This window comes from Poecilia mexicana, unplaced genomic scaffold (genome assembly GCF_051168715.1).
Source record: "Poecilia mexicana isolate PSO_F unplaced genomic scaffold, ASM5116871v1 scaffold_3, whole genome shotgun sequence".
Lineage (NCBI taxonomy): Eukaryota > Metazoa > Chordata > Actinopteri > Cyprinodontiformes > Poeciliidae > Poecilia > Poecilia mexicana.
This window is the reverse complement of record NW_028263372.1, coordinates 16,632,277-16,659,206: the sequence shown is the minus strand read 5'-3', so window position 1 is coordinate 16,659,206 and position 26,930 is coordinate 16,632,277. Positions and strand designations below refer to the sequence as shown.

The following is a 26,930-nucleotide window of genomic DNA, read 5'->3' as shown; positions in this document are numbered from 1 at the left end:
GCTAAAGCTAATAAATAGAGGTTTTATGTGGGTTTCCTCAGGTTTCATGAGGCATTTTTTTAACAACTGTCACAATATTTTACAAGATCCACAGTCATATTGGATACTGAACTGCAGGTGTACAATTAGCACAATCTTCTCATTTAGAAAAATAATGATATACTGTATTTACAACTTGAAAATACGACATGTGAGTACATGCAGAATGCAACATGACATGCTGTTTGTAGATTGCTAACGGTGCCCCCTGGTGACCACAATGTAGACAAAAATCCTGTCAATATTTCTTAAGTTTAGCGTTATTTTCACAGTACGATAAAGAAGCAGCAAGAACGTCTCAAAATAAGAACCAGCTAAAGATGTTGGGTCATATTTTAGCTTAGATTAAAAAAAAACAGTCATTATTAGTGACCTTAGAATAGCTACACAGTAAATCTCACTGAATCAGTTCTTTTAGTATTCAAGAACAAGGAACACAAAATAAGCTGAGACTATTCATTCTCATATTTGCAAAAGTAATATATACATTTTGTTTTTCAGCATAGCATGCAAAAGCTGTGTGGAATTACTTCAGATCAAATTAATTGTGTCCTAATCTATGACACTAATTACAAGATTGCTTGTCTAATCTGTTTTTCTGCTAATATGAGTGAGTAAATGAAACGAGCCAAGCAGCAGCAGAAGAACAGAATGTGTTTTTTTTCTCTCTCTCATACTGAAATGAAATCCAGTCATTTTCATTCTCAGAGAATGTGGGATAAAAGCTGCTCGTGTTCTTCCTTTGTGATCTTATCTGATCGTCCCTTATCTCTTTACTTTATTTACCAAACGACTCAAAAGAGAACATGCATTAAATCTCCCTTAAATCTGAGGCTCTTGAGAGCTTTTTGTGCTCATTCTTTTTATTAAAAAAAAAGGGCAAAGCTCTGGTTCAACCTTATGCTTCTTTTAGGCCATAAAACAATTTGTGCCAGCACACACAAAAAGATGTCGTAAGGGGCATACATACATGTACACTGTTTCTCACACTCACACACTCACACGCACGCGCGTGCGGACACACATCCACAGAAGCAATCGCTTAGGGACTCTGAGGCCTCGATAAGCTTCTGTAAATCAGACACCATCCAACAGCAAATTGTATCCCCCCTCTCTCAGTGGGTGTTGGGTTACGACCTGTAGGTAGGAGGTTATTTATTGCTTTTGTCTCAGCCAGCGTTGACTCCCGGCCACTCATCTACGGTTCTGGGGTAGCAGAAAGCAGCAAAGGATTGCAGATCTCCAGAAGCTGCAGAGATTCTCGGCTCGATACTCCCCTCAGAGGCCCGTTTCTTAATGTCTCTTAATTTCTACTTTTTCAGTAATGGCTGAACCGCAATGAAGCCAAGTGGACCTGAGGTGGAAGAATCCCTATCAATAAGTATAACTGTTAATGGGAAATAAAGAAAGGAAGCTTAAGCAGCTAAAAGATTCCCAGAGACCATAAATATTTCCCAGAGGCTGCTGCAAGAGCCTGCAGCCTGCTGGCCTGCTTCTTCTTCCAGCACATAATAAACAATGCTATTATCTGAGAAGTTCACTCCTTCCTTACAAAAAGTCATGGTCCTATGGTGGGAAACAGTAAAACATGGAAAGTTTAAATTATCAGAGGTGGAGAGAAACTGAACTTTGACCATCTATCTTCATTTTTAATTAGCAGCACCATCCTAATACTTAGAAGTCTAAAATATATACATTCCAGCTTTTTCCTGCAGTCCATATAATTGTCATCTTCTACAAAAAAAACCCTGTTGAAGTGCAAGCTGACAAAAACTAACCGGTCCACCTGCTATTTCTGTTCTTTTAAGAGGGGCTGACAGTTAAAAAGAACAACCCCCGACCAGGGATATGTGTAGGGGTCCTTGAGTGATGACAGGATGAGAAAGATCAAGAGCTGTGATGTAATGAAGACAAGGCCACTGACTGATACCATGAAAGAGGCCCTAGAATGCCTGCTCCAGTTCACAGCCATTCATTTCCCACATGCAATGTCTTTTGGGCACCAAAGGCTGATAGATGAATCCTGAACCAGTGTCTCAGTCGATATGTTATACATATATACATATATATATATATATATATATATATATATATATATATATATATATATATATATATATATATATATATATATATATATATATATATATATATATATATATATATATATATATATATATATATATATATATATATGCGGTCAGAGGCAGTGGGTAATACTATTTCCAAAGTCAATACTTAGAAAATCGGTGTTTTCTACCAGAGGATCATCTACTTCATGAATGAGTATCAAATAATATATAGAAGAATCGCTTTTCTGACCATGATGATGACATTTCTGACATCTTATATCTACATTGACTCTAGCCATGTCATTTGATGTTTGGACCCTTCATGTCTCCAACTCATAAAAATAAAAATAAAAATGAGAAACTCGATGGGATTAGTTCAAAAGTAAATACACTGCACCCTCATGATGCTATGCACTCTAACAACTCTAATAAGTTTCCCATGGATTGCAGCACTTAGCAAACTCAGACTATTAAGTTTGAGTTCATAAAGTGGAAGAAAAAAAATTCCTGGCACGCCTCCATGTAGATAGTTTTTATATCCACTGTAAATCTGAGGACGTTTAGTACCGTAGTTGTCATATTGTAGTCATTTACTGACATTCATTCCCTTGTTTTTCCCATTTAATAGAGTGGCTAAGAGAAAAGGTCTGCTGTGTCATGTCATATTTCTACTGACCTCCAGAGAAACAGGAAGTCGCGGATGCCAAAATAAACTTTGAGGAAAGGCATCTTTACTAGGACAGCCAGTAAGTGTGAAAAATTCAAACTTTAACATGGGACTTGAACTATAATTAGCTCACTAAACTGTGCTGAGCGTGTCTTCCCACTTCCCCCTTCTTCCTTCTGAAAGGCAGTTTGGGTCAAGTAAACAAAACTAAAAACTAAAGTCAAAGAAGGAAAACAACATGAATCAATTAACTAGATGGGAAATAAAGTTACTGCTTTGTAAACAACGTTATTTACAAGTCATTTCTTGCAGTGAACTTTAAAACCAAGTTTCTGACTACTCCTCATTTTAGGATCATTTCCAGAGAGTTGCTCATGTGTTCGAATTAAGACACAAGGCTGTGATTCTGCATACGGTTTATCAATGAAGACATCTTGCATGTTTACGTCTGTCCAAACAGAGTTGCAAAGGAAACACCAGATGTTTGCTTCATTTGCTCTTATATTAACCATCTGTGTTTTTCACTAACATTTTTTGAAACAAACCTTTTCACAATGTTTGTTCCATTCCAGCATGGCACGCCATCACCAGAAGAAAGTCCCTGCAAACACAGCTGATCTGCCAGGCCACCGTAGAATGTGCTGAAGGTACGCAGAGTCTTCAGAAAGTCCCTAAAAAAATAAAAAGAGGCAGCCACGTGTAAGCGTGCATAATGTTTACTTCTTCAAATCTAGTTAAAACTAAAAATAACTGCTGACTATGCGGTGTGTGTTGTATGCCTTTGACTTCCACCTACTTTCTCATGACAGAAAGTGAATCGTCCGACCGCCTGTTCAGAGCTTGGAGCGGGATGGAGACTCTGCTGTTCGCGTCCTGGATGCTGACCGACTGAGCTGGCCTCCTGATTGATGTGCTGCACAGTTTCTGAACCTAATGCACAGTAAAACAGCCACAAATTTAATTTCGAAACACTGAGGGAAGAATGTGTATTTTAAGAACTGGATAACCTTGTTAAACATTACTGAGGCTTCAACTGTGAGATTTGTTTTTAGACGGCTGAGTGATAACTATTTGTATTACGGCCATTAGGGCAAGCTAAGGCTTTCAGCTCCAATTTCTCTCAAGTTATGTCTATTTGCCAAACAGCAGTTACTCATGTTGTCCACTAGATGGAGATGTGGTGTCTCAATTAGTGCACTGCAACTCAGTGTAGCTCAGGAACAAACATCTGTGGAATTCACTTTACAACCAAAAAGATATAGAGCTTGGGAAAAAAAAACATTTGAAAAGGGGCCTTTATTGTCCACCTTTTCTGGAAGGTGAAAGAAAAAGACCACCTATAAAAGATGATAAATGGGTGGCAGCTCAAGAACTGGCGGTTTTCTCCATATATAGACCAAGTCCTCCTGTATCTGTAGGTTTATATACTTTTAGCTCCTCGCAGCGACCCACACAGATATTTTTAAAGCAATTTACCCTTTCCTTCTTCAAACTATCTGTTTTGTACGTACAGAAGGAATTTATCTTTGGCCTAAAGACTGCATACCTCTCTAACGCGGAGCAAGCAGCTCCATAATAAAAATTGCTCCAGGCCAGTGTGAAGCACTTTATTTTTTTGTTTATCCAATCACACCTGCGGGTGACAGTGGGTTCACCTTCTATAAAGAGCCCCGAGATACATTCAAATCTACCATCAAAAGCAATTTTTACATCTCTGCTCGTGATCTAAACCTGTGCCGAGAGGCGAGGTCCATTTTTCTGAGCGTGCCCGATAGCATCGTGAAGCATCGTGTGAGCTCCCAGAAGCACTTGCTCCAAATCCTGAGCTCCATGCATCCTCGCTGACAGGCCCTCCAGCGAGCGAACAAACTCCCTCCAGTGGGCGTCGATCTCTGCCATGCTCGCCAGACACCCCCGCATTACGTTGAGGCAGTAGCCCATGCAGGGCTTGGAATGGGTAATGCCCTGTGGAGGAAAGTGCTCCGAGATTAGCGCTGCCGGTAAGCACGCTTCATTAACTCAGATCAATAGACTTACATCACAGAAATGCAACCACACCTGACAATGGGGACAGTACTGCATCTTGAGCAGGGCCCGCCTGCATTCACGGCTCAGCTGCAAATGGTCCGTGGTGTTAATGACCTCGATGCCAAGGTGCAGAGCCTGCAGCAGCAGCTTCCCAGAGACCCCAGAAGCAGCGATCTGATCGGCGAAGAGGTCCGGCACTGTACCAAATGGTTTGATAACGCGGTTGAGTGACCTCACACACTCGGCATAGCCTGGCGACGTGTCACCGACACCTGGGCTTATGTAGTGATTGTAGACCAGCGGGAGGAGAGCGTCGAAGAAGCGCTGCACAAACTCATCAACGTTGAGCTCAGAACCCAGCAGGAAGAGACCGACGTCGGTGAAGAGTTCCCTCACCGAGCCGGCAGCAGGATCAGCTATTTTCTGATAAGACACCTGGAGGACGACGTTGGTGTGATTCTCCGCCTGCCTCATCAGAACCTCGAAGGTCTCTGTAGAATACAAAACAGCAGAGACGAACGAATCAAAACGGAGAGATAAAAGAACGAAGAGATGCCGCAGCTAATTTTAACATATCATCTTCAGCATCGGGCCAGCTTTGCTGCTTGTTGAGAGTTTTAGAAGAAAAAAAAAGAGAGAGAGAGAGAAGTACAAAAGTTCAAAAGAAAAGAGAAATGTGGAGAACAATGTTATTCCCAGCAGGGGCTGCAGCTCCCTGAAGTTTCCTCTTCTAGAAAGCAGGGAGCAAACATGTAGTGAAGCAATTTCTTCTCTAACCTAAGATTTTGCTGACAAAAACGGAAATAGAAGGGTGCAAAACTTCAGAGAAGAAACAGTGGTGATAAAATATACGCTTCAGAACAATGTAAATGTGCCGTCTTTATAGCAGCAAACAGCAGGAAGTTGAAGGGCGAGGCTGGGCTGGCCACCAATAACAAAGTGTGACATGGAGCTAAAAAGCTACGGTTAAAACGATCTGGAGTAACCAGAGTTTTTTGTTTTTGTCCAGCTGCATGGAGCATAGAGTAACACAGCACTGCCCCTTCCCCACCTGTTGCTTTGCAACACCAACGAACTGTTTAAAAGAAGGCTGCTGCACTTTTCCTTCACTGCACATATGGAAACATGCACATGAAACATGCACATGTTTGGAACCATTTCTGGTTCTGATGATAATACATGAATAGTCAGAGATTGGAAAACAAAGGAGCTTCTCGCAGTACTCCTGGTAAAGTGAAGCTGTTTTTAAACTATAGATGTCAAGCAGCTGTCTGGGGCTCCGCCCATGCAGATAGCCTAATAATTTATAAACAAATATTAGCTAGTCATATTCCCAGTGGAAGAGGGGAATGTCAAAAGGGGATAGAATTTACCAGGTGTTTATTTCTTAACTCTGCTTGAGGGTATGTATTTAAAGTAGCTTTTGTAACAGAAGTTTGTTTTAGATTCATGTGCAAGTATTTCTGTACTGTGGAACTATGGCATTTTTACTCAAAGTTACACCTTGAAAACCTCAAAAGGGCTCATTCCTAGAGACAGGCAAAGCAAAAGAAATCATATATTACAAAAAAAGTTTACACTCTTGCCTAGGTTTGCACAACATTTTGGCATGGTAATTATTCTACACTGAAATAAGCTGTAGTCATTAACAAGGAGCTAATTTGTTTAGTTTAGGTCAAAGATGGAGGAAAATGTAAGATCCGGGAAAGTAAGCACCTCACCATCTGGTTTGACAGCCTGTGTTTTTTCCCACGTAACAGACGACTTTTAAACGTGAGATTTAAACAGAAAATTGAAAGAGCTCACCAAATCCTTGCAGAAGAATCATAATTTCTGATTTGAGGAATCTTCCGAGGCTCAGTAAGTTTACGGTTTGCCTTAAACATTTAGGGGTGCATGTTGTGTGGATGCAGAGCACACCTTATGTAAAAGAGCCGATAAGATCTATGTAATTTAGCGGACCCTTCAGGACATTTCTCCCCCCTTGTCTCTGCCCTTTTTTCTGTGAATAAAGGCCACTTGTGCCACAACTTTGTAGATAAAATAAACAGTATTTGTCCAAAGTTCTGCATTTTTTGTAAAGACAGCAATTCTGGTACAAATAACACATTTGTGCAACACTTTTGTCAGCAACACACGAGAGACTAGGTTTTCCAAGACTTTTTTTCACACAGTAAAGTGTAATCTAAGCACACACACAAAAAAAATTCACAGCAACAACAAGCTCGCTTTTATCCTTTTGTCGCTCTTTGATCATATTTATCTCAACTAATACCTGATCCGCGGCTGTTTTCGGATCATGTGCTCGTCATGAGCTGTGAGGTAATAGAAGGGGGAGAGCACCCGGAGCTGGCCAGAGGCTGAGTCTGAGAAAGAGGGGACAGCCAATGAGATGAGGTCTTACACAGCCAAAATGCAGAATAATATGCACTCATATGGAAAGCCTGACCAAAAAGGACCCCTTTGTGAGGGCCACCGCAAGGGGAAAGAGAGAGGGGGGGTCTGGCAACATCTCAGGCGGGAACATTAAACCTGGAGGTATCAGGAACCGAGTCTTATCACAGCCCCTCTGTGATCTTGCCTCAATGTGTTATGTCTAACAAGATCAGAGACTGAAAGAAGTGTTTTTGTGCGAAAACACAAAAAGAAATCAGCACCTCCTACACAACAAGCTTTGTGGTCAGAGAGCAAAGCAAATATCAGACAGGGAATCTGCAAAAGCAGAGAGAAAGGCAAGAAAATCTGTTCATGTGTGAGTTGATGAAACAGAACGTCGCCTCACTCATGAGACAGAGACACAATACGAGACCAGAGAGACGCTGAGATTACTATGGAGCTTAGGAGCAGGATTCTGAACATCACATAAATGTTGTGGACCCCGTCTGTCAAAATGGAGCATTTTTTTGTAAGAGAAGATTGTTATGCTCTCTCTTTGAGAACAGAAATGTTGTATTTTAATAATAAGGATTTTTTTCATGGATTTTCTTTTTTTATTTAGATTTTTATAGTTGTTAAATTATTAAAACTTGATCGATCATTATGTTGTCTAATGATTTAAGTATCACTCTGAGTAATGGTATAAGTACCTCTACAAAATGTATATATTGTGGAAAAAGCTCAATATTTTTTGTCACTCACTTCAGAAAGAGAGTCTCGTATATGATGTAGCTTTATTACACATAGAGTGAAATATCTGAAGCCCTTATTCCTTGTAACGCTAATGATTATGGCTTACAGATAATGAAAACCCAAAATTCACTGTCTCGTAAATTTGGAATACAAAAATTACATTTAAATCAGAAATGCCAGGTTTCTGAAACCTTGTTCATTTCTATGCACCCAATAACTCCTTTTGCATTAATTACTGCATCGAAGCAGCGCGGCAACGGAGATTATCAATCTTTGGTACAGCTGAGGCGATGGAGGCCCAGGTTGCTTTGACAGCAGGTCTGGTCTCTATCATCTTCTCTTATGGTCAATCAAGTACCGTGGACTGAACCAGCCTTTTTATAACTTTCGCAGTGTGGACAGATGTAAAGTCTTGATCGATGAAAATATCAGCTTCTCCATAAAGGTGTCAGCCATTATTATTATTAGGTTATTCCAGACTCTAGAGGCTGACAAGTCCTCTGTGCTTCAGTTCTGACCTGTGCTGCCCAAACAGCATCTGGCTGGACAAAGTTAATCCTACCAGAAAACCATGATATTCTGTGATAGACAGACAAAAACCGCAATGAAATATAGAAAGAGACTTTTTTTAAAGCCTTTTTTTTTCAAGAACATAAGTATTACATTCTTTGTTCAGTAGAAGGAGATTCATTAGAAAGCCAAACTCACTCCTTAGCTTGTGGATTGTTTAGTGTCAGAGATCAGACTGATATAAAGGGAAATGCTTGTGCTTCTGGTATGTGGGAGAACAGTGAGAGGAGGATGAAACTTTTCCAAGGTTTGTTAAATTTTTACTAAACTGGCTGTTTATTTCTGCATTTAGCAGCCTGTTTCATGCCCAGAACAATTTACCGCCCATTAAAGCTTTGAACATTTTAATTCTAACAAAAGCAGAGACTGCATTTTATAAATTAAGACTTTTAGAAATCCTAAAAGGTTGGGGGGCGACACTGGCATAGAATAGAGACATACCATGCAAATGTAGTATCATGTTTTCTTGCATGAGAAGGTACAGCAGAAATCAATTGAACGTTGCCTCTGCCACAAGAGGGCGACCTATTTCACTTCTTTTTTTTTCTACACAGACTGAATGGAAGGAGGAAGGTGACATGGTATAGTTTTCAGTCCTGAGGAAGGTTGTTACTGTTTAAATAAAGATTTTCCTCTTCCTCTTTCTGCATCGATCTACTCTGGATGTTTCTTTCAAAAGACCAAAACCTGACTTCCCATTCAGACTAGCATGTTTATATTAGGATCAAGACAGGCACACCTTTCCATGTTGGCAGTGAGAATCATTTACATGCGACTTGTTCTTTTCAAATCCCATTGGATTTGCTGTAACTCCAAATCCTTAAAACTGGTGCTACAACTGGCTTAACAGGCATTTGTGCTGGCACTGCTCATGTATATATTTGTATTCATAAATCTGTCACCAAGGTAGGGGATCAGTCAGCGGGAAGATAAATACTACAAGCCTTTGTAGTTCGAGACCCTTTCGACATAGACAAAAAAAAACCAAAAGCTCTTGCTCTCTCACACTCAATCTGAATAAGCACAGGGATGGCTGACAGAGTGAGTGCTCTGAACTGAGATGCATCCCTAAAAGTGAACTGTAATGCGTGAACAGAGCACATCAACGTGAGCCGGTTGTGTTTGAAACTTGCCTTGCTTTCAGGTTTCCAGCTCTCAAATGCCACCAGCTGACCTCAGCCGAGCTGCCGAGCAACGCAAAGATGGCTTTTATTAATGTGATTCATCCTCTGGTGAATGGCTGTGACCACAACAGAGGAGCCCGGTGACATCTGATAGGCTGCAGAAAAGGCCATTCTCCATCTAGAGAGGATGAGTCAGTGGCGCTATGGGTTCAGCTCATCCCGAAGAAAAAAAAAAAAAAAGAAGAAGAAAACACGCTCACTATGGAAGCCTATGACTTCCAGGGCCGCACGGCTAGTACAGGAAACAGGAAACTATAAGCTCTTTGTGACGTGTTAAAAGATGAAAATAAGGGGCTCCTTTAAGCTGTTGTTTTATGACCAGGTCTGGTGTTTCGGTAGGTATAATTGTAGCTAAAGTATATCAAGCAATTATGAAAATAACTTCTGAAGAAGCTGGCTAGTATTTATTTCTTCCTTGTAGGTGGTAGCAAAAAGTTAAACTATGGTCTCATTTTCCCTCAAGTGTTGCAGACAGATTAAATAAACACTGTGACAGAGTGACATTTACACTGATAATTGATTGGTCACTTAGGTTTAATATATGCTGTTGATAAATCATTATTTTCATGTTAATAAATGAAGGGTAACATAAAAAAATATTGGCATTTTAAAATTTGTTCTAAGAATTAAAAACACGCCTTTTTTGATTTTTTTTTTTTTTCATTCGCAAAGATATTTGGTTATGTAAGATGAAGAAGCATCCATCATTTTTGAATTGTTTGCATGGCAGCATTTTCGGGTACCTGTGAAAAAAAATGGTGACACATTGACAGACAAGATACGTAAGCACTGTGAAAATATCACACCTTGCTCTTTAGCCAATGCAAAAATATGCCAATCCTGTGTCATGAGCATCTGGGATCTTAATTTGCAAGGCCACAAAGAGAAAGACTGGGAGCTACCAGCAACTCTGTGGTCTGTTGAGGTGAATGCAGCTGAAATCATTCATTCACTTCACCTGAGAGGAGAGCTGTTGGTAGATTTAAACCCCCTGTTTGAGTGGATGTTAGAAAGAGACTTTTCCTATCAACCCAATTTTAATGTAAAAGATGAAGTAAACACTTTAGGGATATATATAAGGGATTAACATGTTTCCTGTCTCTGAATGAGACATAGGAAACTTCAGATAAACTACACTGAGAAACCAACAGCATCTCGACGGACTGTTTCAGCCCCTCTTCTGAATCCTTTAAAATACAAAAGCAGTCCTAAAGAGCAGTCAAGCAAAGAGGAGGGCATTGCAAAATTGGCTTCTGTTAAAGATGAAGTTTTAGTTCGTAATGGAGATGTCAGATATGAAGCTACATTAAGTGTCACAAACAACAAAACAAAATAAACATCATGCCTGTCAATTATGAATTGAAAGTCCAGAGTTTTAAAAGGAGCACAGCTGATACCCAGACTGTCTGACTGAGCACATTTTGTCTCTGGACTCCACTGCCTGACACATCAGAACAGTTTCTGAAGGTGCCCTAGTGAAAAAAATTTTACTTTAGTATATTTCAAATATACTTACATTTGTGTAAACATATTTTTAGCATACTAAGTATTAAGTGTACTACCTATAAATGCATACGAAGTATACTAAAAGTATGCTACAACCTTAGTTTGTCTCCTTAAGTCCACACTTAAAACAGCTTCATAGTTGATGCCAACATCAACTGATTCTATGACATTGCTGACTTTTTTTTTTTTTTACTTCTAACATAAACAGACACCCAGAAATGTTTTTCCACCCGAGCCATCCGGTCCCAATCATCATCAGTTCTGATGATGTCGCATACACAGTGAGCCCACAACGTCTTGAAACTGTGAGTCTTATTTTTTCGTTGCCATTTTTCTGTACTCTTTAAAATACAAATGCTTGCACACCCCATCAAATAAAGTGTTACCAAAATGGTAATATATTGAAAGCACAATGTAATTAATTTCACCTATAAAGTGTGTGTTGTAATGGATCCGTCTGTGTTCTGGTAACCTGATGTGTGTATGAAGCATGTAATGTACAAAGTACCAAAGAAGAATAATAAAAGACATTACTTAACTAAAAAGTGTACTTCATTAGCAATTATAGTAAACCAAAAGTGTAATTGCAGGATACTGTAATCACGCTACTAATATATTAAGTATGTATTTATAATATACTTAAAATACATTCTAAGTATATGTTAAATCTAACTCAGTCACTAAAATAGTACACTCTACATATACTAATCAAGCACATTTTTGGTAGATAAAAATACTTAAAGTACACTAAGTACTGCTTAAGTTTGTCCAAAAGAAGTGCGTTGAAGTATGCTTAATACACTTTAAGTAGTGCTTAAGTACTACTTAAGTACACTAAGCACCAAATTAGTATTTCAAAAAAGTCATAATTTAAGTATACTAATTCTAAGTATACTTGAAATATACTCATGATTAGTCCTACTAAAAGTATGCTTAAGTATGTTAAAATTTAACAAACTTAGAACATTAATTTTTCACCAGGGTGGGGCTGAACAAGCAAAATGTTTCTCAGTAAATGCATTTTTAAACTTTAGGTTACCTAAAGGCTTTAAACCAACAGCACACAAAGAACACCGACTGTAAATACAAGAGTGATAAATAAGAATGTTTCTAAACTAAAGACAAAAAAATAACTTCTATTTTTAACAATTTTAGCAAATGTAAATCAAGAATTGTTTTTCTTTCTGCCTGCAGTGAGAAGCCTTTAATTTTTAGAGCACCAATCACATTCCTAGAAAAAACTACACCCTGAAGGACTATAAGAGGACAGATAAGATTTTTATATGTTTCTTCAGCCGTGGGCAAGACTCATTTTCACACAAGCGTACATATTTTAGATAAGTTTGAGATAAGTCAAATATAACACTGAAAAAAGATAAAGCCGCATAATCAAAACAGGCATCAAGACATGCAAACACGTGTGCCATATGAAAGCCTGCCAAGTGTTTCCAGCCAGAATGTGTTTTCTAGACAACATGAGTGAGTTCAGCATACCTGTTGCTCTGACTTAAAAAACAAACCACCAACTTAAAATCAGTCTTTCATCTTCTGCGTGGGTCGGGGCGTGCAGAGGCACGCAGGAGTAGGGGGGGTCCACAAATCTGATTTCGGTCTGAAAAAATGTTTCTCTGCACATTTTTTTTTCTAACAAAACAACAGAACTCCTGGAAGCAGCAACAGACTGAATGCTGTGACCTGCAGGTGTCAGGGATGGAAAAGAGTTTGAAAATCGGTATAAATAAGCTCTTAGATGTTTTCTTTTCAGCCGTCTGTATTTGGTTTAAATAAGGAAGTATTGTGTAGAACTGTGGTCGCCTGCTCAGAGGGGCTTCAGAAGTCTATTTTGGGGAAAGGAAAGAAAAGGAAAGGAAAGGAAAGGAAAGGAAAGGAAAGGTAAGGAAAGGAAAGGAAAGGAAAGGAAAGGAAAGGAAAGGAAAGGAAAGGAAAGGAAAGGAAAGGAAAGGAAAGGAAAGGAAAGGAAAGGAAAGGAAAGGAAAGGAGTTCATCTGTATAGGCTTTTTTTCAGCTAATGTCAAATCTCTTATCTCTTTCCACTTCCTCTTCCACATCAATACACATGCTCCTCATGTCGTACATTAGCATTTACCAAACAGAGATTTAGCCAAAGCAAACTTGGCCCTCGTGTAATAAATCTGCCTACCTTAGCTATAATAAACAGACGTTTCTTCCTGTCTTTGTCTGTTTTTTTCTGTGTGAGTCATGTTTCTCTCCATCCATCTCTGCTCTCTCTTTTCCCCAGAAGGCTTAAAAGTCAATATTTGAGGATCTGTTGCAGCTCTTGAGCACTTCAAAGAGCACAGAGCTCGCTGTGAATACAGCCTTTAATATGCTGTTCAGGAGAAGAAGCATAAAGAGTCAATAAGCAGACAAAATGATCGTGCGGGTTTTCACGACCCATGTTGCAAGGCCGTGATTCTGTTTACACAGTCAAATGGCAATGACCTGGCCGCAGCTAGGTTCGAGATACAGTTCGAGAAAATGAATGCAAGACGTTCTCAAAAAAAACCCAGACATGACTGTGTGCCGTTGTGTGGGGTTAAAGACCTCTTCATACATGCTGAAAAACCACAGGTCACTTGAGCAGTCCTTGACAATTTCTCACTGTGCACACAGAGAAAAAAGGCTCAGCTGTGATGGTTGAAAACCCTGAGTGAAAATAATAATATCATAATAAAGCTTTCATTAGCTTTCAAAGGTGTCTCTGTGTGAAGCTGTTGAAGGTTTCCTGTGGCTGACCTCAGTGAACTGCTGGATGCCAGTGAAGGAGTACACTGAGCTTTCAAGAGCCTGAACAGAGGAATTGCAACACACAGCATGCCAGTGATTACGCTGCTGAGCCGGATAATTGCATTACTTGTATGACATGTAGGTTCAAAAGTCAGATTCAACATTTTCAACCTAGAAATATGTCCATTATGTTACAGTGAACATTTCCAAAGGGTCTATTTTTTTTACAGAAGCAAGTTTTAATTACATTAATTTATATTTAAATCTACTCAGACCTGCTTAGGCTGCTCTCATAAAAGAAGTTTGATATTTTATCTAAGACTGCTATTAAGTCATCCCCAGTTCAAGCGGCACAAATAACTTTCCGCACACCTTTCTGGCAGGTTCAGACATCCCTGATTTTCAGAGGGCTTTTTGTTCATCTGGTGTCTGACAGGATTCAAGGATCACATTTTGTAGATGCTTAAAGTCAAAGTGAATTAACTTCGCTTGGCCTCATTATGTTGAGCTGTTCCAGACATGAACTGGTCTCTACACTCACATTATCCTCAAGATATATGTAGATAAACTGAAAATTTCAGCTGTGCTTGAAAAAAACTCGTGACAATATGACAAGAAATACTCTTTGCCCTGAATTATGGTGGGTTATGTTTTGTTTTAAAGCTATGATTTTATGTAGGTACATTATGATGAATTTGTGACAGCAGTTTCACTTTTTTTTTTTTTCTTTAATTTCACACCCTTATTCTACCACATCCCTGAGCTGCTCTGACACTGATAGACAGATGATCCATCTAGACACAATTAAATACCTTTTATATCCAATTTCATTGCCACATTATCACATCTGGCATCTTAAGAAAGAACAACACTGGACAATGTCCAAATCTTTTTTCCCTAGAATGTTTGCTCACATTTGAAAATAATGTTGCCACGAATTAGTGATTTATTTATTGTGATTCTGTTTAGTTTGCACTACAGCCAGTGTTGTGGTACTCGAGATCGGTCTTGGTCTCGAGTCCGGTCTTAAGACCGTTTTCTGATGGTCTCGGTCTCGTCTCGGACTCGACCGCATTTGGTCTCGGTCTTGTCTCGGTCTCGGGCTCTGAGGACTCGGCATTTTATTTCAAGACCAGTCGAGACCGCAGCTGTGAAAATATCATTAAACGTGCAGCATACTGTCCAGTTTATTTGTTAACATCTTTGTTTTCAGTGGATGCAAAACTCACCGATTAAAATCCAAGCAACTACGTGTTTCTCCCCCTCCCTCTCCCCTCCCCACCTTTCACTCGCGTGCGGCGCTACTCCCTCCTCCCCCTCCCCACCTTTCACTCGCACGCGGCGCTCCAGGACATGCAGTGGTTTTCTCTCAGCGGCAGAAAATGTTTGTCTAATCGTCAGTAATATAATAGCGCTGCATAAATAGTAAGAAAAACGATGGCCAGAGCTAACTCAGCAGCGCTTCGTTTTCAGAGACGGTGGGGACAACGTCTAACTATTTTCGTCACTTAGAAAAGTAGCTCAAAGAAGGTAAGCTACGTTAACGTGATGTTAGCAAAGCTAGCTGTACAGAGACACATAAGAATTTGTGATGAAAAAAAGTCACTCACTGCCTGAATTATTGTGCGGAGGTGTAGACTGACTTGTCGCATATATAGGACAACGCTATGTCCAAAAGTCTGGAATATAGTGATGTGACATTCAGAAACAGTCGATTCTTCTCCACGGCTCTTTATTTATTAGATAGGACTGGAGTGTCACTCACTGAGAGCCGTTCTATCAGATTACCATACACTGTCAGAATAGCATACGTGCAGTGAGTACCATGCTTGCGCATGTTCGACCGTCAGAGGAGTTGTCAGTTCACCATATGCAGCAAGTTATGACGAAAATAAGTCATTAAATTGTTTTCAATGATAACTATATAGATATACATGTGTTGTCATGGTTGCAAAGTGTATTTAAAGCAGGTCTGGCTGCAGCTGGAGTCAGCTACAACACACGCCCGTGTAAAACTCACTTAACCGCTAAGTCAGGATGCCATACAACTGTTAATAACAGATCTACGTCATGATTCTATGTTCCTAGCATACATGCAGTGAGTACCATGCATGCGCCTTAAGAAGTCCGACCGTCAGTGGAGTTGTCAGTTCAGCATATGCAACAAGTTATGACGAAAATAAGTCATTAAATTGTTTATAATATGACATAAAATGATAACTAGATAGATATACATGCGTTGTCGTGGTTTCAAAGTGTATTTAAACTAGGTCTGGCTGCAGCTGGATGCCATACAACTGTTAATAACCAAGTGTATGATGATCTACATCATGATTCTATGTTGCTGATTAAATAAAATCATATGGTAATGACAGCGTATGCATGTCTGAGCTAAGCGTACGACTATCTGACAACGTATGCTGATCTGACAGAACACCGTGAGTTCGTGCTAAGCATGACGATCTGACCTGACAGAACACCCGTTCTTTGTTCTAGTAATGCTCTGTGTACACTGCATCATTATTTAATTATGTACGTTGATATTTAAATTAACAAATAACTAAAACATAAGAACGAAAGAGCACGCAGAGCATGCACATTGCTCTTTGTTTTTGTTCAAAGTGGCAACTGTAATGTCTGCCATGGTGTCAGACTACCTGGCTTCATGTACTGGGATAGAGAGTGAAAACAGTCACGATGAGCGCCTTCTGTTTGGTTACTTCTTGCTTGTTGCTCCTTGGTCAGTGTTCATAGTTGAGCGTTATTTACCGTCAGGGCATTGCCTCAATTGCTATGTTTAATGGTGCAACAGTGGTGGATTCTTATATGAGCAATATGGGCAAATTCCCAGGGTGTTATGTTTTTAGGGATGGCACGAGACCATCACACATTGTAACACAGAAATGGAATATTTAATATTGGTAAAATGTATTAAGTATTTAATATCTAGGTGTTTTTATGGGAATATGGATCTTTCAGATTATTCTGAGAAGCAATTTCGATCATATTTTACATTTTATTGTGTCATGTAGCACGGCCGCTGGTCTTGGTCTTGACTCGGTCTCGACTTTCCTCGGTCTTGGTCTTGACTTGGTCTCGGACCCTAAAAGTCTTGGTCTTGTCTCGGTCTCGATACACTCTGGTCTTGGTCTTGTCTTGGTCTCGGGTTAGGTGGTCTTGAACACAACACTGACTACAGCATTTATAGCCTTATTTGTTTGTTGCTCGACAACCTTTTCAGACACGTTAAAGCCATAAAAAAGGTTAGACCACAAAAACAAGATGATAAAAACATAACACTCATCAATACTAGACAAGAACCAATAAACTACCCATAGATAAACTCACCACAGTGAGTTTATCTGTGGGTTACCCTAACCCTAACGCCTGATGGTAAGCAAATTATTCATGTGTGTGGTCTATTCTAAAGATAAGACTACTTTCTTTGGGGGTAACCATACATAAAATGGGATTCAAATGTTTATATCACACAGCCTTATCAGATACTGGACTCCTCGCTCAAAAGAACAACGTTCATTTGTCACTCATGCCAGCATATTAATGATAAGGAGAGCAATTACGCCGTTATATAAGCCACGTAGCAGAGAAGGGCAGGGAAAGGGAAGAGAGACGGAGCAGACAGAAGGCTTGGTGTATTTCTGTGTTTAGGATTTCATCGCCCAGTCGACTGCAGAGCCTAATCCCCGGAGACCTGGATCTTACTTAGGAAATATTTCCTGCCATCTGACTGACAGAATTGATTTGTCCTCTGCAAGCATCTACAGTGCAACAGAGAAATGTAACATTGAAAAGGGAAGATTGAGCGAGCTTCAAATAGAAGAAGCAACAACAACAACAAAAAAAACATGAAATTGATAAAAATCTGGGTAACATTTTATTTGAAGGGGGTTGAATAAGACTGTCAAGACACTTTCATAAACATGACATAACACCTGTCATGAACATGAATAAGCCTTCATGAATATTTATGACTGTTGTCATAAAGCGTCATTCGGTAAACTATGATGCTTTTAATACAAAGTTGACATTATTCAAAATGTCTTTGTTATGACAACTTGACTTTAACCAAGAAATCATTACTGTTTAAACTTACCTTTAATAACATAAAGATACCTAATTTTTAAAGTGAAATCAGTAATTATTTTATAACAAATTTATGTCAGTAATGATTTCTTGGTTAATGTCAAGTTGTCATAAAAAAGACATTTTGAATAATGTCAACTTTGTATTAAAAGCATCATAATTTACCGAATGACGCTTTATGACAACAGTCATAAATATTCATGAAGGCTTATTCATGTTCATGACAGGTGTTTATGACATGTTTATGACAGTATCATGACAGTCTTATTCACCCCCCTTCAAATAAAGTGTTACCAAAATCTGTTTTCTTTTGGAAAATAAATGACTCCTACTCTGGGATCAGTGTTTATTTTAAGGCGATTCTTGTTTAACTTTATTATGTCCAGTCAATAAACATAAAACTAAACCAAAGTAGCAACATCAGCTTTACCTTTGGTTTGCATGCTCTTTAAGACCACAGATGTTTAACTCCAATGGCTTGGCTTTCATCTAGATAACATAATGTAGATCTATGAAAAAGCAGGGAAAACATAGATTAAATTTGTCCCGGAGACTTCCTGTTGAGCTGCAGTGTGCTGTATCGTCTCAAAAATGGCCTTAGGACAACAAGCGGTAGCCATAAATCTCCATTTCAAACAGGCACACAGGAGACAATGCAAAGTGCTGACAAGTCTGTGTATTTTTAGGGCTCATCTCTATGCAGCAAGTGGCTGCAGTGCAGTAGGAAGAAAATGTGTGAACTTCTAAATGGCAAGAGACCTAAATGTAAGACAAAGAAAGTTAGTTTTTGTCATGTGGGCAGATTCCACTGATGTTCTCCACTTATTAAGAGCTAGAGGATCTTCAGTGCCTCGAACAAATGTGGGTTTCCTGTGGAAAGTTGAGGACAAAATCCAGAAGGATTTATTAACTGAGTGCTTGTGAAATCACACGCCTTGACCTAAAAATCTGATCTGATCGTACATGAAAAGTGGTGTTGGCCGCAGCTCTGAGCTTTTCTTAGTACTTCTGTCAGTTCTGTATCATTTAAATCTGCTGCACACGGTAACGGCCATTGTCCCAATAAAATACGAACCTATATTATGCAGTTGAGCCCAAAATTATTCTTACCCCGGGCATTATCAGGGATGTTTCAATTCTGCCAACAATTTTCTTCTGACTGTATCAAAGTTCGTCGCTAAGCCCTGAAACTGGAGCTTCAGGGGCCTGGACCTAAACATTAAGTTGAAGGGATGGAGGCCTTCCAACCTCTAAGACTTCAAAACACCTGTAGAAACCTGGCAACAGGGAAGTAAAGTTTTTTTTTCCTCTCTCTAAAGATATATCAGCTGAAATACCAAGAAGATATCCAACCAGCTAAAGAAATGCTTCGAATAACCCAGCTCTGTGGACCTGTAGGTCACGTCCATTGTTATGCTTTGGCTGAATATTTGAACCAAGCTTGAACGTGTTAATTATTGAGCATTTGCGGTTCTGGTGGACAAATTCTGTTACCCTTTACAGAGTCAGAGAACAGGGTGAAGTTCAATCTATTACCTTTGAATAAAAGAGAGGTCACTTCCATTCATCCCCGACTTAATTTTATGTGGAATCTTTTAAAGCTCCTTCTTCAGAAAATACAGAATTACTTCCCTTGAATTTCCCAACATTTTATAGAAGTACTGACAACAGAAGACGATAAAAGAGTCACAGAAAGACCTCACTAAGTACTTCAGACAGAAGATGTAAGAAATGACAGGGGAAAACAGCCACTTTGACTTTGCAGCAGTCCCACGTCTGGACTGCTGAAGGCTTTTGACTCTGAATAATCCTGCTTCCTTCTAAATCCTTATCCTCTGACTTCAAACACTGCGCAAAGACCTTTAACAGAATCTGGCATCCTCCCAGCCTTCTCTCGTTCAGCAGTTCAGTAATTCATTCTTTTTTCTGTGCTTTCTTTCCCACTTTCTGTCCCTCCCTTGGATCAACTGTCCAGCCTTGAATCACAAAGCCAAGCCTGAATTCTGTGGGAATAGTGCAGTGAGGCCTCTGCAAAGCATGATTGTGCACCCACACACTTTAATGTGCCTCTCTGGTGAATAGTTAAACTGAGAAAAGAGATGTTTGTGGACCTGTTGGTCTGTTAGTCACATTCAAAAAAGCACAGACTAACTTGGAAAATATCTGATGGGTAGAGTGCAAAAACTGAAACAACTTTTGAGTATCTTGCAAAAGTATTTACAGCATTTTTCAAGTTAAAAGCACCTGTATGTATTTTATCGGGACTGTTTTGTAAAAGACATTAACAAAGTAGCTACTCGGTTTCCAGCATTTTCTACAAACAAGAATCTGTAAAATGTGTCCAAACCTTTTAAAATTAAACTAAAGTTGAAATTACAGCTGCAAGACTTTTTAGGTTTTGTCTCTATTGTCTGTGCGTATTGAGAAACAAAAAATGTTTACCCGTTCTTCTACGTAAAATAGTTCGGGCTCTGTTAAATTAGACGGAGAATGTCTCCGATCAGAAATTGAACCTTTACGGCAGCACAAAATGTTTGCACCTTTTATCAGGACATCATCCTGCCCTGTGCTTAGCTCCCTCTATCTTAAAATCAGATGTAAAACATCCTCACAGCATCATGTTGTCAAACAAAGCATTCAGCATTTTGTTCATTTAGATCCAAGTACTCATTTCCACATTTTGCTTCGTCTCCTAGAGCTTTTAGCAAACTGGGAGACAACAAACCCTAAAGATTATCGGTGTGAATGACTAACAGCCGTCCAGCCAACAGAATCTGTGACCAGTGTGATCGATTTCTTCAGTCACTCCAGGGTTATCGTGGACCTGTCAGGTGATTCTCTATTTCATGATGTTTGTCTGTAGCTGTTGGTTTGTACTCTTTTAATTTCCATTATTAAATGGAACCTGTTGCTGCTTTCAACTTCTCCATAGCTTCATGACTTACCTGTGCCACGCGTTCCTTGGTTTATTATTTAAGTTATATCTAAAGTCAATTGGTCGCATAAAATTTCACTTGGGTGTATGAAAGTGAAAATATTTAAAATTGGATTGTGTGTTACTTCATATAATACTTTCAGGTAAATAAAATAAATAATAGTTCAATATGAGAAAGCCTGAAATACCATACAGGATTCCTTGGAGCAACATCCATGAAGTCCATGTCTAACACAAAGGATGCAGAGTGCTATAAACAGCAGCATATTTTCCTCGACTAAGGCAAGCGGCCAATTTGTGACCAACATAGAAATTTTACTGGAAGCAGAAAGTGCATTGCTGAAGTCAATGATGCAGAGCCACCCGTGGCTGGTCACAGCACAATATCTGTCTCTAGTAGGAAATTACTATTTTAAACGGGAGATTCTTGGAAAATGCGAATTGCCAAGAAGTCGCCAGCTAAATGAATCGGCTGCTTTCACTCCACTTTTAGAACATTGTTTTGCATATTTCTTAGCAGGTCTTTGTAATCTCAATATAATATTAAAGTCCAAAAGAAGTGAGAAAACAAAGCAGGATTGTGATTAAAATACCACATTTTATAGTTTGTAGCTGCCGCGGTCACTGCAATAAAATTATTATTACTGTAGTAAAATATAGTGGTTTTACCAATAAGAACAATTAAGTTTAATTATAAAAAGGCATCTGTCAGAGCTTTTAATAACCGCCGGGTTAATCTGCCCTTTTCTGTGTTTTAAATACTGACTTTAAGAAAGAGATTGCTGTTGTTACAACACTTCAATTGAAGTGTGCTTTTGATCACTGTCTTTCTGCGACACACAGCTCTGTAGAGGTGACCTGAAGACTGGATATTCTCCTTTAGGATTTTCACCAATAAAGCAGAAGTTGTCAAGGTCCAGAAGCAGTAAAGCACTCTGCACCATTACACTAACGCCACTCTGTTTAATTGTAGTTTAACATTATTTTTCATGAACATTGACCTTAGCTGAAGTGATTGAAGCCTGCACTGCTTTAGATGTGGTTTAGTTCGTTTTGGACTTCCTGGATGAGTCATTTATGCATTTTTTGAGTAATTTTGGAAGTGCCGGCCACTCCCAGGACGTTTTGCTACTGTTCCATGTTTTCTCACTGGCTATTACTGTGGTTCATTGGAGACGTGAAGACTCAGAGAAAAATCTATAACTCTCATATAGATTGATCTGTTGCTTTTGGGATCATTTAGCCTACTTCATGTTGTCAGTCTGGTTCTGTCTTGGTGAACAAGTCTGGCAATAATCAGACATGAGTGTGGCTAGAGAAGTTAAACTCAGCTCTCCAAGCATCATGGTTAATCACAGTTCATTTAAGGTTTGCCAACGGGGGCAATAACATTTTCACATAGTTTAGTCTGCTTTTGTCCCCAAATAAATGAAATAATCATTAGAAATATGCCTTTTCCATTATCTTTGTCTGAAATTAGAGTCTGATGATCTCAAAAATTTAAAGACCACATAAATTCAAAAACTGCATATGGAAAGGAGTCAAGACATTTGCACAGCAGTGTAAAAGTAGATGTAACAATACTGTCTGTCTGAAAGACTCTCTTTTACACAGCAGTTTATAATCCAAAAATCAAAAATCATCAATACTGATGTTAATTAATGACGTAATTTCAAGCTTGCTTAGATTATTTTCTTAATGATTATTCAAATGAGTATTGTTAAAGTCATTATTCAACAAAGTCCAACAGAAAACATGTAACACAGAGGGTTTTGAGATCGTTTTCATGATGGATAATGAGTCAAAAAATGTGGTTCACTTGTTAAATCTACATTCTGTTCTTGTTCTGTTTGAAACATAGTGGTCATAAATCACCCAGACAGGTACCTAAAACTTCTGCATCCTAATTTCTGGGTAATATAGAGGCCAGGCTAATATCTTGCTCTCTTTGTTGAGCTCATTCAAATGTTCTCACATATCTTTTTTTTTTTTTTTTAAGTAGGACAAACTGTTCAGAAGAAAGATGAAGCAAAGCAATTATTGCCAGTAAGAGTGTCAACATTACATCGTTAAGAGCTGATCAATGCTGTTCCTTTCAGCATCAATGAGGAATCAGATTGCCGAGCAAGACTGTGATAGTATCCATTAAAAAGCTACACTGAGTACAAACAAGGGAATTAAAAAGTCAAAGCTCTGGTGCCACAGCAAAACCTGCTTTGTTCGCTGTTGGGGGCAGATATTACCATAAAAGACCTGCAGGAGGCCTGCTATAAACGATGCACTCACTGAGTGAAAATGCTGGCTTTTAAAGACCAAATTTTTTAAGATGGACCAGGAGAACAGCCACGCCCTGATGGAAAATTTACTTAATACTTAATCTGGAGTCAATTCAGTTCATTTGTACAGCACCAAATTATCTAAAGCCCTTTCCGAGACAAAGTGGTTGAATTATACAAAATTTTTAATTGGTTAATTTTGACTTCAGAGCGGTCCGGTTTAATCCAATACAATTCAGTCTGAAAGCATTCAACTCAGTTGTACCGCAGCGCAACCAAAGCCAGTTGACTATAAAAAGCCAAAAGGTAAAAATGGGACCAAATGTACCCTGAATGATTAGCTCTGATAGGAACCCTTAATTTTAGTCAAACAAAACAGAAACACAACAGAGCATTGCTTTGAATAAGGCGAGTTACAAGAACATTTAATTAGAGTAATTTTGAAGCGAACTGAACTGAACTTCACCACATAACAGAAATCCTGTAACATCAGGAGGACTTTTCATTTGGATCCCCCTCCTAAGCAGAATGTCTCAGTTAGAAACAATGCAAATAAAGAAATGAAAAAGCCTGTGTCTGTGCCCACTAATTTCCCCTGTCTCATGCTGACTTCATTTTTATTCTTTCTAGACTCGAAACCAAAATGACACACTGACTGGAAGAAAGACCACAAGCCGCAAAATCTTAATGGTCGCAGCAGTTTTATGCAGCAGACATTCAAGTAACAGCAGCATTAACCTTAAAACAGTCTGTCTCAACTTGCCCTCCAAGTGGTCATGTCGTACTTATGAAGGCTTCAAGCTGAATTATGGGTTAACAACCTCTGTCTGAAATGGTCTTCGGGTTGCATGTTCTGCTTTTTTTTTTTTTTTGCGCAGGAAAACCATTTTTAAAAGCACTCTATAGTTTGTATAATCAGAGCAATAAATCATTAGGTAATGTTGCAATCAGTCTTTTCAAGACAACAAAAACACTGTTGTATTATAAGTGCTAAAACCACAAACATAAACCTAAAGATGTAACTGCTTTTTTTTTTTTTTTCTGGTGAGAACAGGAATCTCAAAATGACTCCACAAATTTCCTTCAGGCATGAAATAAAATAAGGCGCAAAACCATAACAATGGTTTTAAGTTTCGTACACTTTAATAAGCAAGACTTATGTTTGTTACTTGACATGCTTTATGAGGTTCAGCCTATTCATCAAGCAGATTTCTTAGAATAAATCATTTTTACTGATATTGTTAAGTGAATTTTTGTGGCTGCACGTTTGTTTTACTGAATCCAGACTAGGCTGAGTTACGACAAAGTACTGTAGCAGCAGGGAGCTGTTGACCATTCCCGTGTTATTCCTCTCAACACGCATCCACAGTTAGCGCAGTACAAATCAGAGCTTCGGAAATGGTTCTACAAATCAACATTTTCCCAGAGGAGAACATTGCTTTGATGCGGTGCTTTTCAGACCGCTGTGCTATAATTTGCACAGCCATCCTCAGACGTTCTCTCGGGCGTCTCAACAGCTGATTCATACCGCGCTCTGTTTGACTTTTATGTGACTCCTGGCCGACGGGGAGCCGGGATCACTTAGGTTGGTTGCCATGGTTGTGAGGCAAACCTGCGCGGTATGAAGGAAAGATCTTCCCCGAAGGCCTTCTCGACGGGCTGCATATTTGTGCATTGTGTGGACAAAGCGCAGAAACCTCACAAAAGCTGAAAGAAAGCACGCAGTCCTGATAGACTTACTGACAGACGGGTAGCAGGGGAAAACACACAATGTGCTGAAGATTGCAGCAATATCTGCTAAAAGCACACAATTAACTTTGGATTTGTTCCCTCTTCCCTCCTTTCCTGATGCTCGGCTGTCTTTCTTTCAGCGCAGCAAGTCTACAAACTGGGCTAATTTAAGACACAATATCATTGAAAGAAAAGCATAGAAAATCAAGCTCAATTTCTGCATGTTTAACTCATGAGAGGGAAAAAATAACTTTATGTGTTTATTTTGCGTCTCACATAAAATAAACCCATATATTAGGTTCTGTTGTCCCGCTACATTCCACTAATGTCTTCATTCCAATACCCTTCCCTTTGCTGCGTCATATAAAGAGACGTAATTGATGGCTGCGCAGAAGACAAATGACCGCATTAGCTGGCCTCCTTTTATCTCATCCTTCTTCCTGTCGGTGGTGTTATAACTCTGTTTGTTTGTTGATGTCTCTCAAATTACAGTGCCGACTGCCAATCATTACTGAATCTGTGGGGCTTTTCTTTCCCGGTAAAGTGTGAATCTCCTGTTCACCAGAAAACTCCTGTTACTGCAACTGGGATTGAGAATTTCTGTAGAAATCTCACAAAACTAAAAGTATTCGTCATCACTTCCTTAATAGATCTGAACAACTGATCAAATGCTCGACTTGTGAGTCTCTGCACACGACAGGTTGAATGTTAAACAATGTGGTCCTGTGACAACAGTGCTTAAAAAGTCTACTGAGAATTGCCTTGAGTGTATGAATTTGGTTTCTGACATGACTTGCAGTCTAATTCCATATTTATACAAACAATATCAATACAAATTAGCTTCAGTGTCCAAATATCTCACAAAGACAAGAATGTTATCTTTCATCCACGTAGGTGGTGAAAGCATGGAAAAAAGCAGTCTTCTTTCAGTAAATTGGTTAAAACAGCTGTTTTTATAGCTGACTCTTTTTGTTAACTAAGTTATTTATTTACATAATCAAGTCTGTTTGAAGAGAAGAGATGTTTGGCTTGGAGCTGAAAGAACAACTCGTTCTAGAGTAATACAAAAACCACTCGCTGTGTAACGTTGCAATGCTTTTAGTGAGCTTTATATAAGCAAACAATTTTGTGAAAGGAAGTTTATGTCGTAGGTTTTACTAAACACAACTCTACATTTAGTGGCTTTCCTAAAAAAGAAGAAGAAACAAGGGGAAGCTTTTAAAATATCAAAGGCCAAATATGGAAAAATGCAAGCACAATTATGTCACATAAACATTTTAAAGTGATTTGGGAAATGCCTGTGTCTGCTTTGCACAGCTTGCAGATTTCATCTCTTTTGCAAGATAGTTTTTGCTCAGTCGGATTAGATTTGGATTTCAGGTCTGGCCTTTGACTGAGCCATTCTAATTCAGTCCTGCTAAAAAGTGAACCTCCACTTTTTTTGGCAGCTTCTAACAGGTTTTCTCCTAGGACTTCTTAGCATGTAGTTCAATCTATCTTATGTCAACTCTGAACAGCTTTTTTTTTCTCAAAAAACAAAAAGCATCCTTAAAGCATAATGCTACCACGGTACCTATGGCGATGCTGTGTTCTGGGTAATGTGCATTGTTAGTTATCCACATTTTTGATGAAGGCCAAAACAATTACATTTTTGTCTTATCTGATCAGAGCATCTTTTCTCTACATCTTTGCTGTATCACCAATAAACTGAATTTTTTAAGTATGTCTTGCACTTACCTCAGATTTGATAAGTGCAAACTCTCCTATTTAAACTCAAAATCTCTGCAGGTTCTACAGAACTACCTTTAGGTATGCAAGTTCAGACGGGTTGCCACGTCATAAGATTTGTAGGTTTGACATACCTTTCCACATTTCTGTGATGGATTGCACAGTGGTCAGTGAATTGTTACACACTTTTGAACAAGTTTATCCCTGACCTGT

General features: G+C 39.0%; 1 protein-coding gene across 2 annotated transcripts in view; it reads right to left on the bottom strand.

Annotated features, from left to right (window-relative positions):
• gpc5a (glypican 5a) overlaps positions 1-26,930 on the bottom strand; it is a 135,959-nt gene that overhangs the window by 100,268 nt on the left and 8,761 nt on the right. For both annotated transcript variants that reach the window (XM_088004238.1, XM_088004240.1), the window contains exons 4-7: positions 4,837-5,297; positions 4,510-4,743; positions 3,575-3,708; positions 3,324-3,449 (exon numbers count right to left, since the gene is read on the bottom strand). In XM_088004238.1, the coding sequence (XP_087860364.1) occupies positions 3,324-3,449; positions 3,575-3,708; positions 4,510-4,743; positions 4,837-5,297 (955 nt within the window). The remainder of the gene's footprint in view (positions 1-3,323; positions 3,450-3,574; positions 3,709-4,509; positions 4,744-4,836; positions 5,298-26,930) is intronic.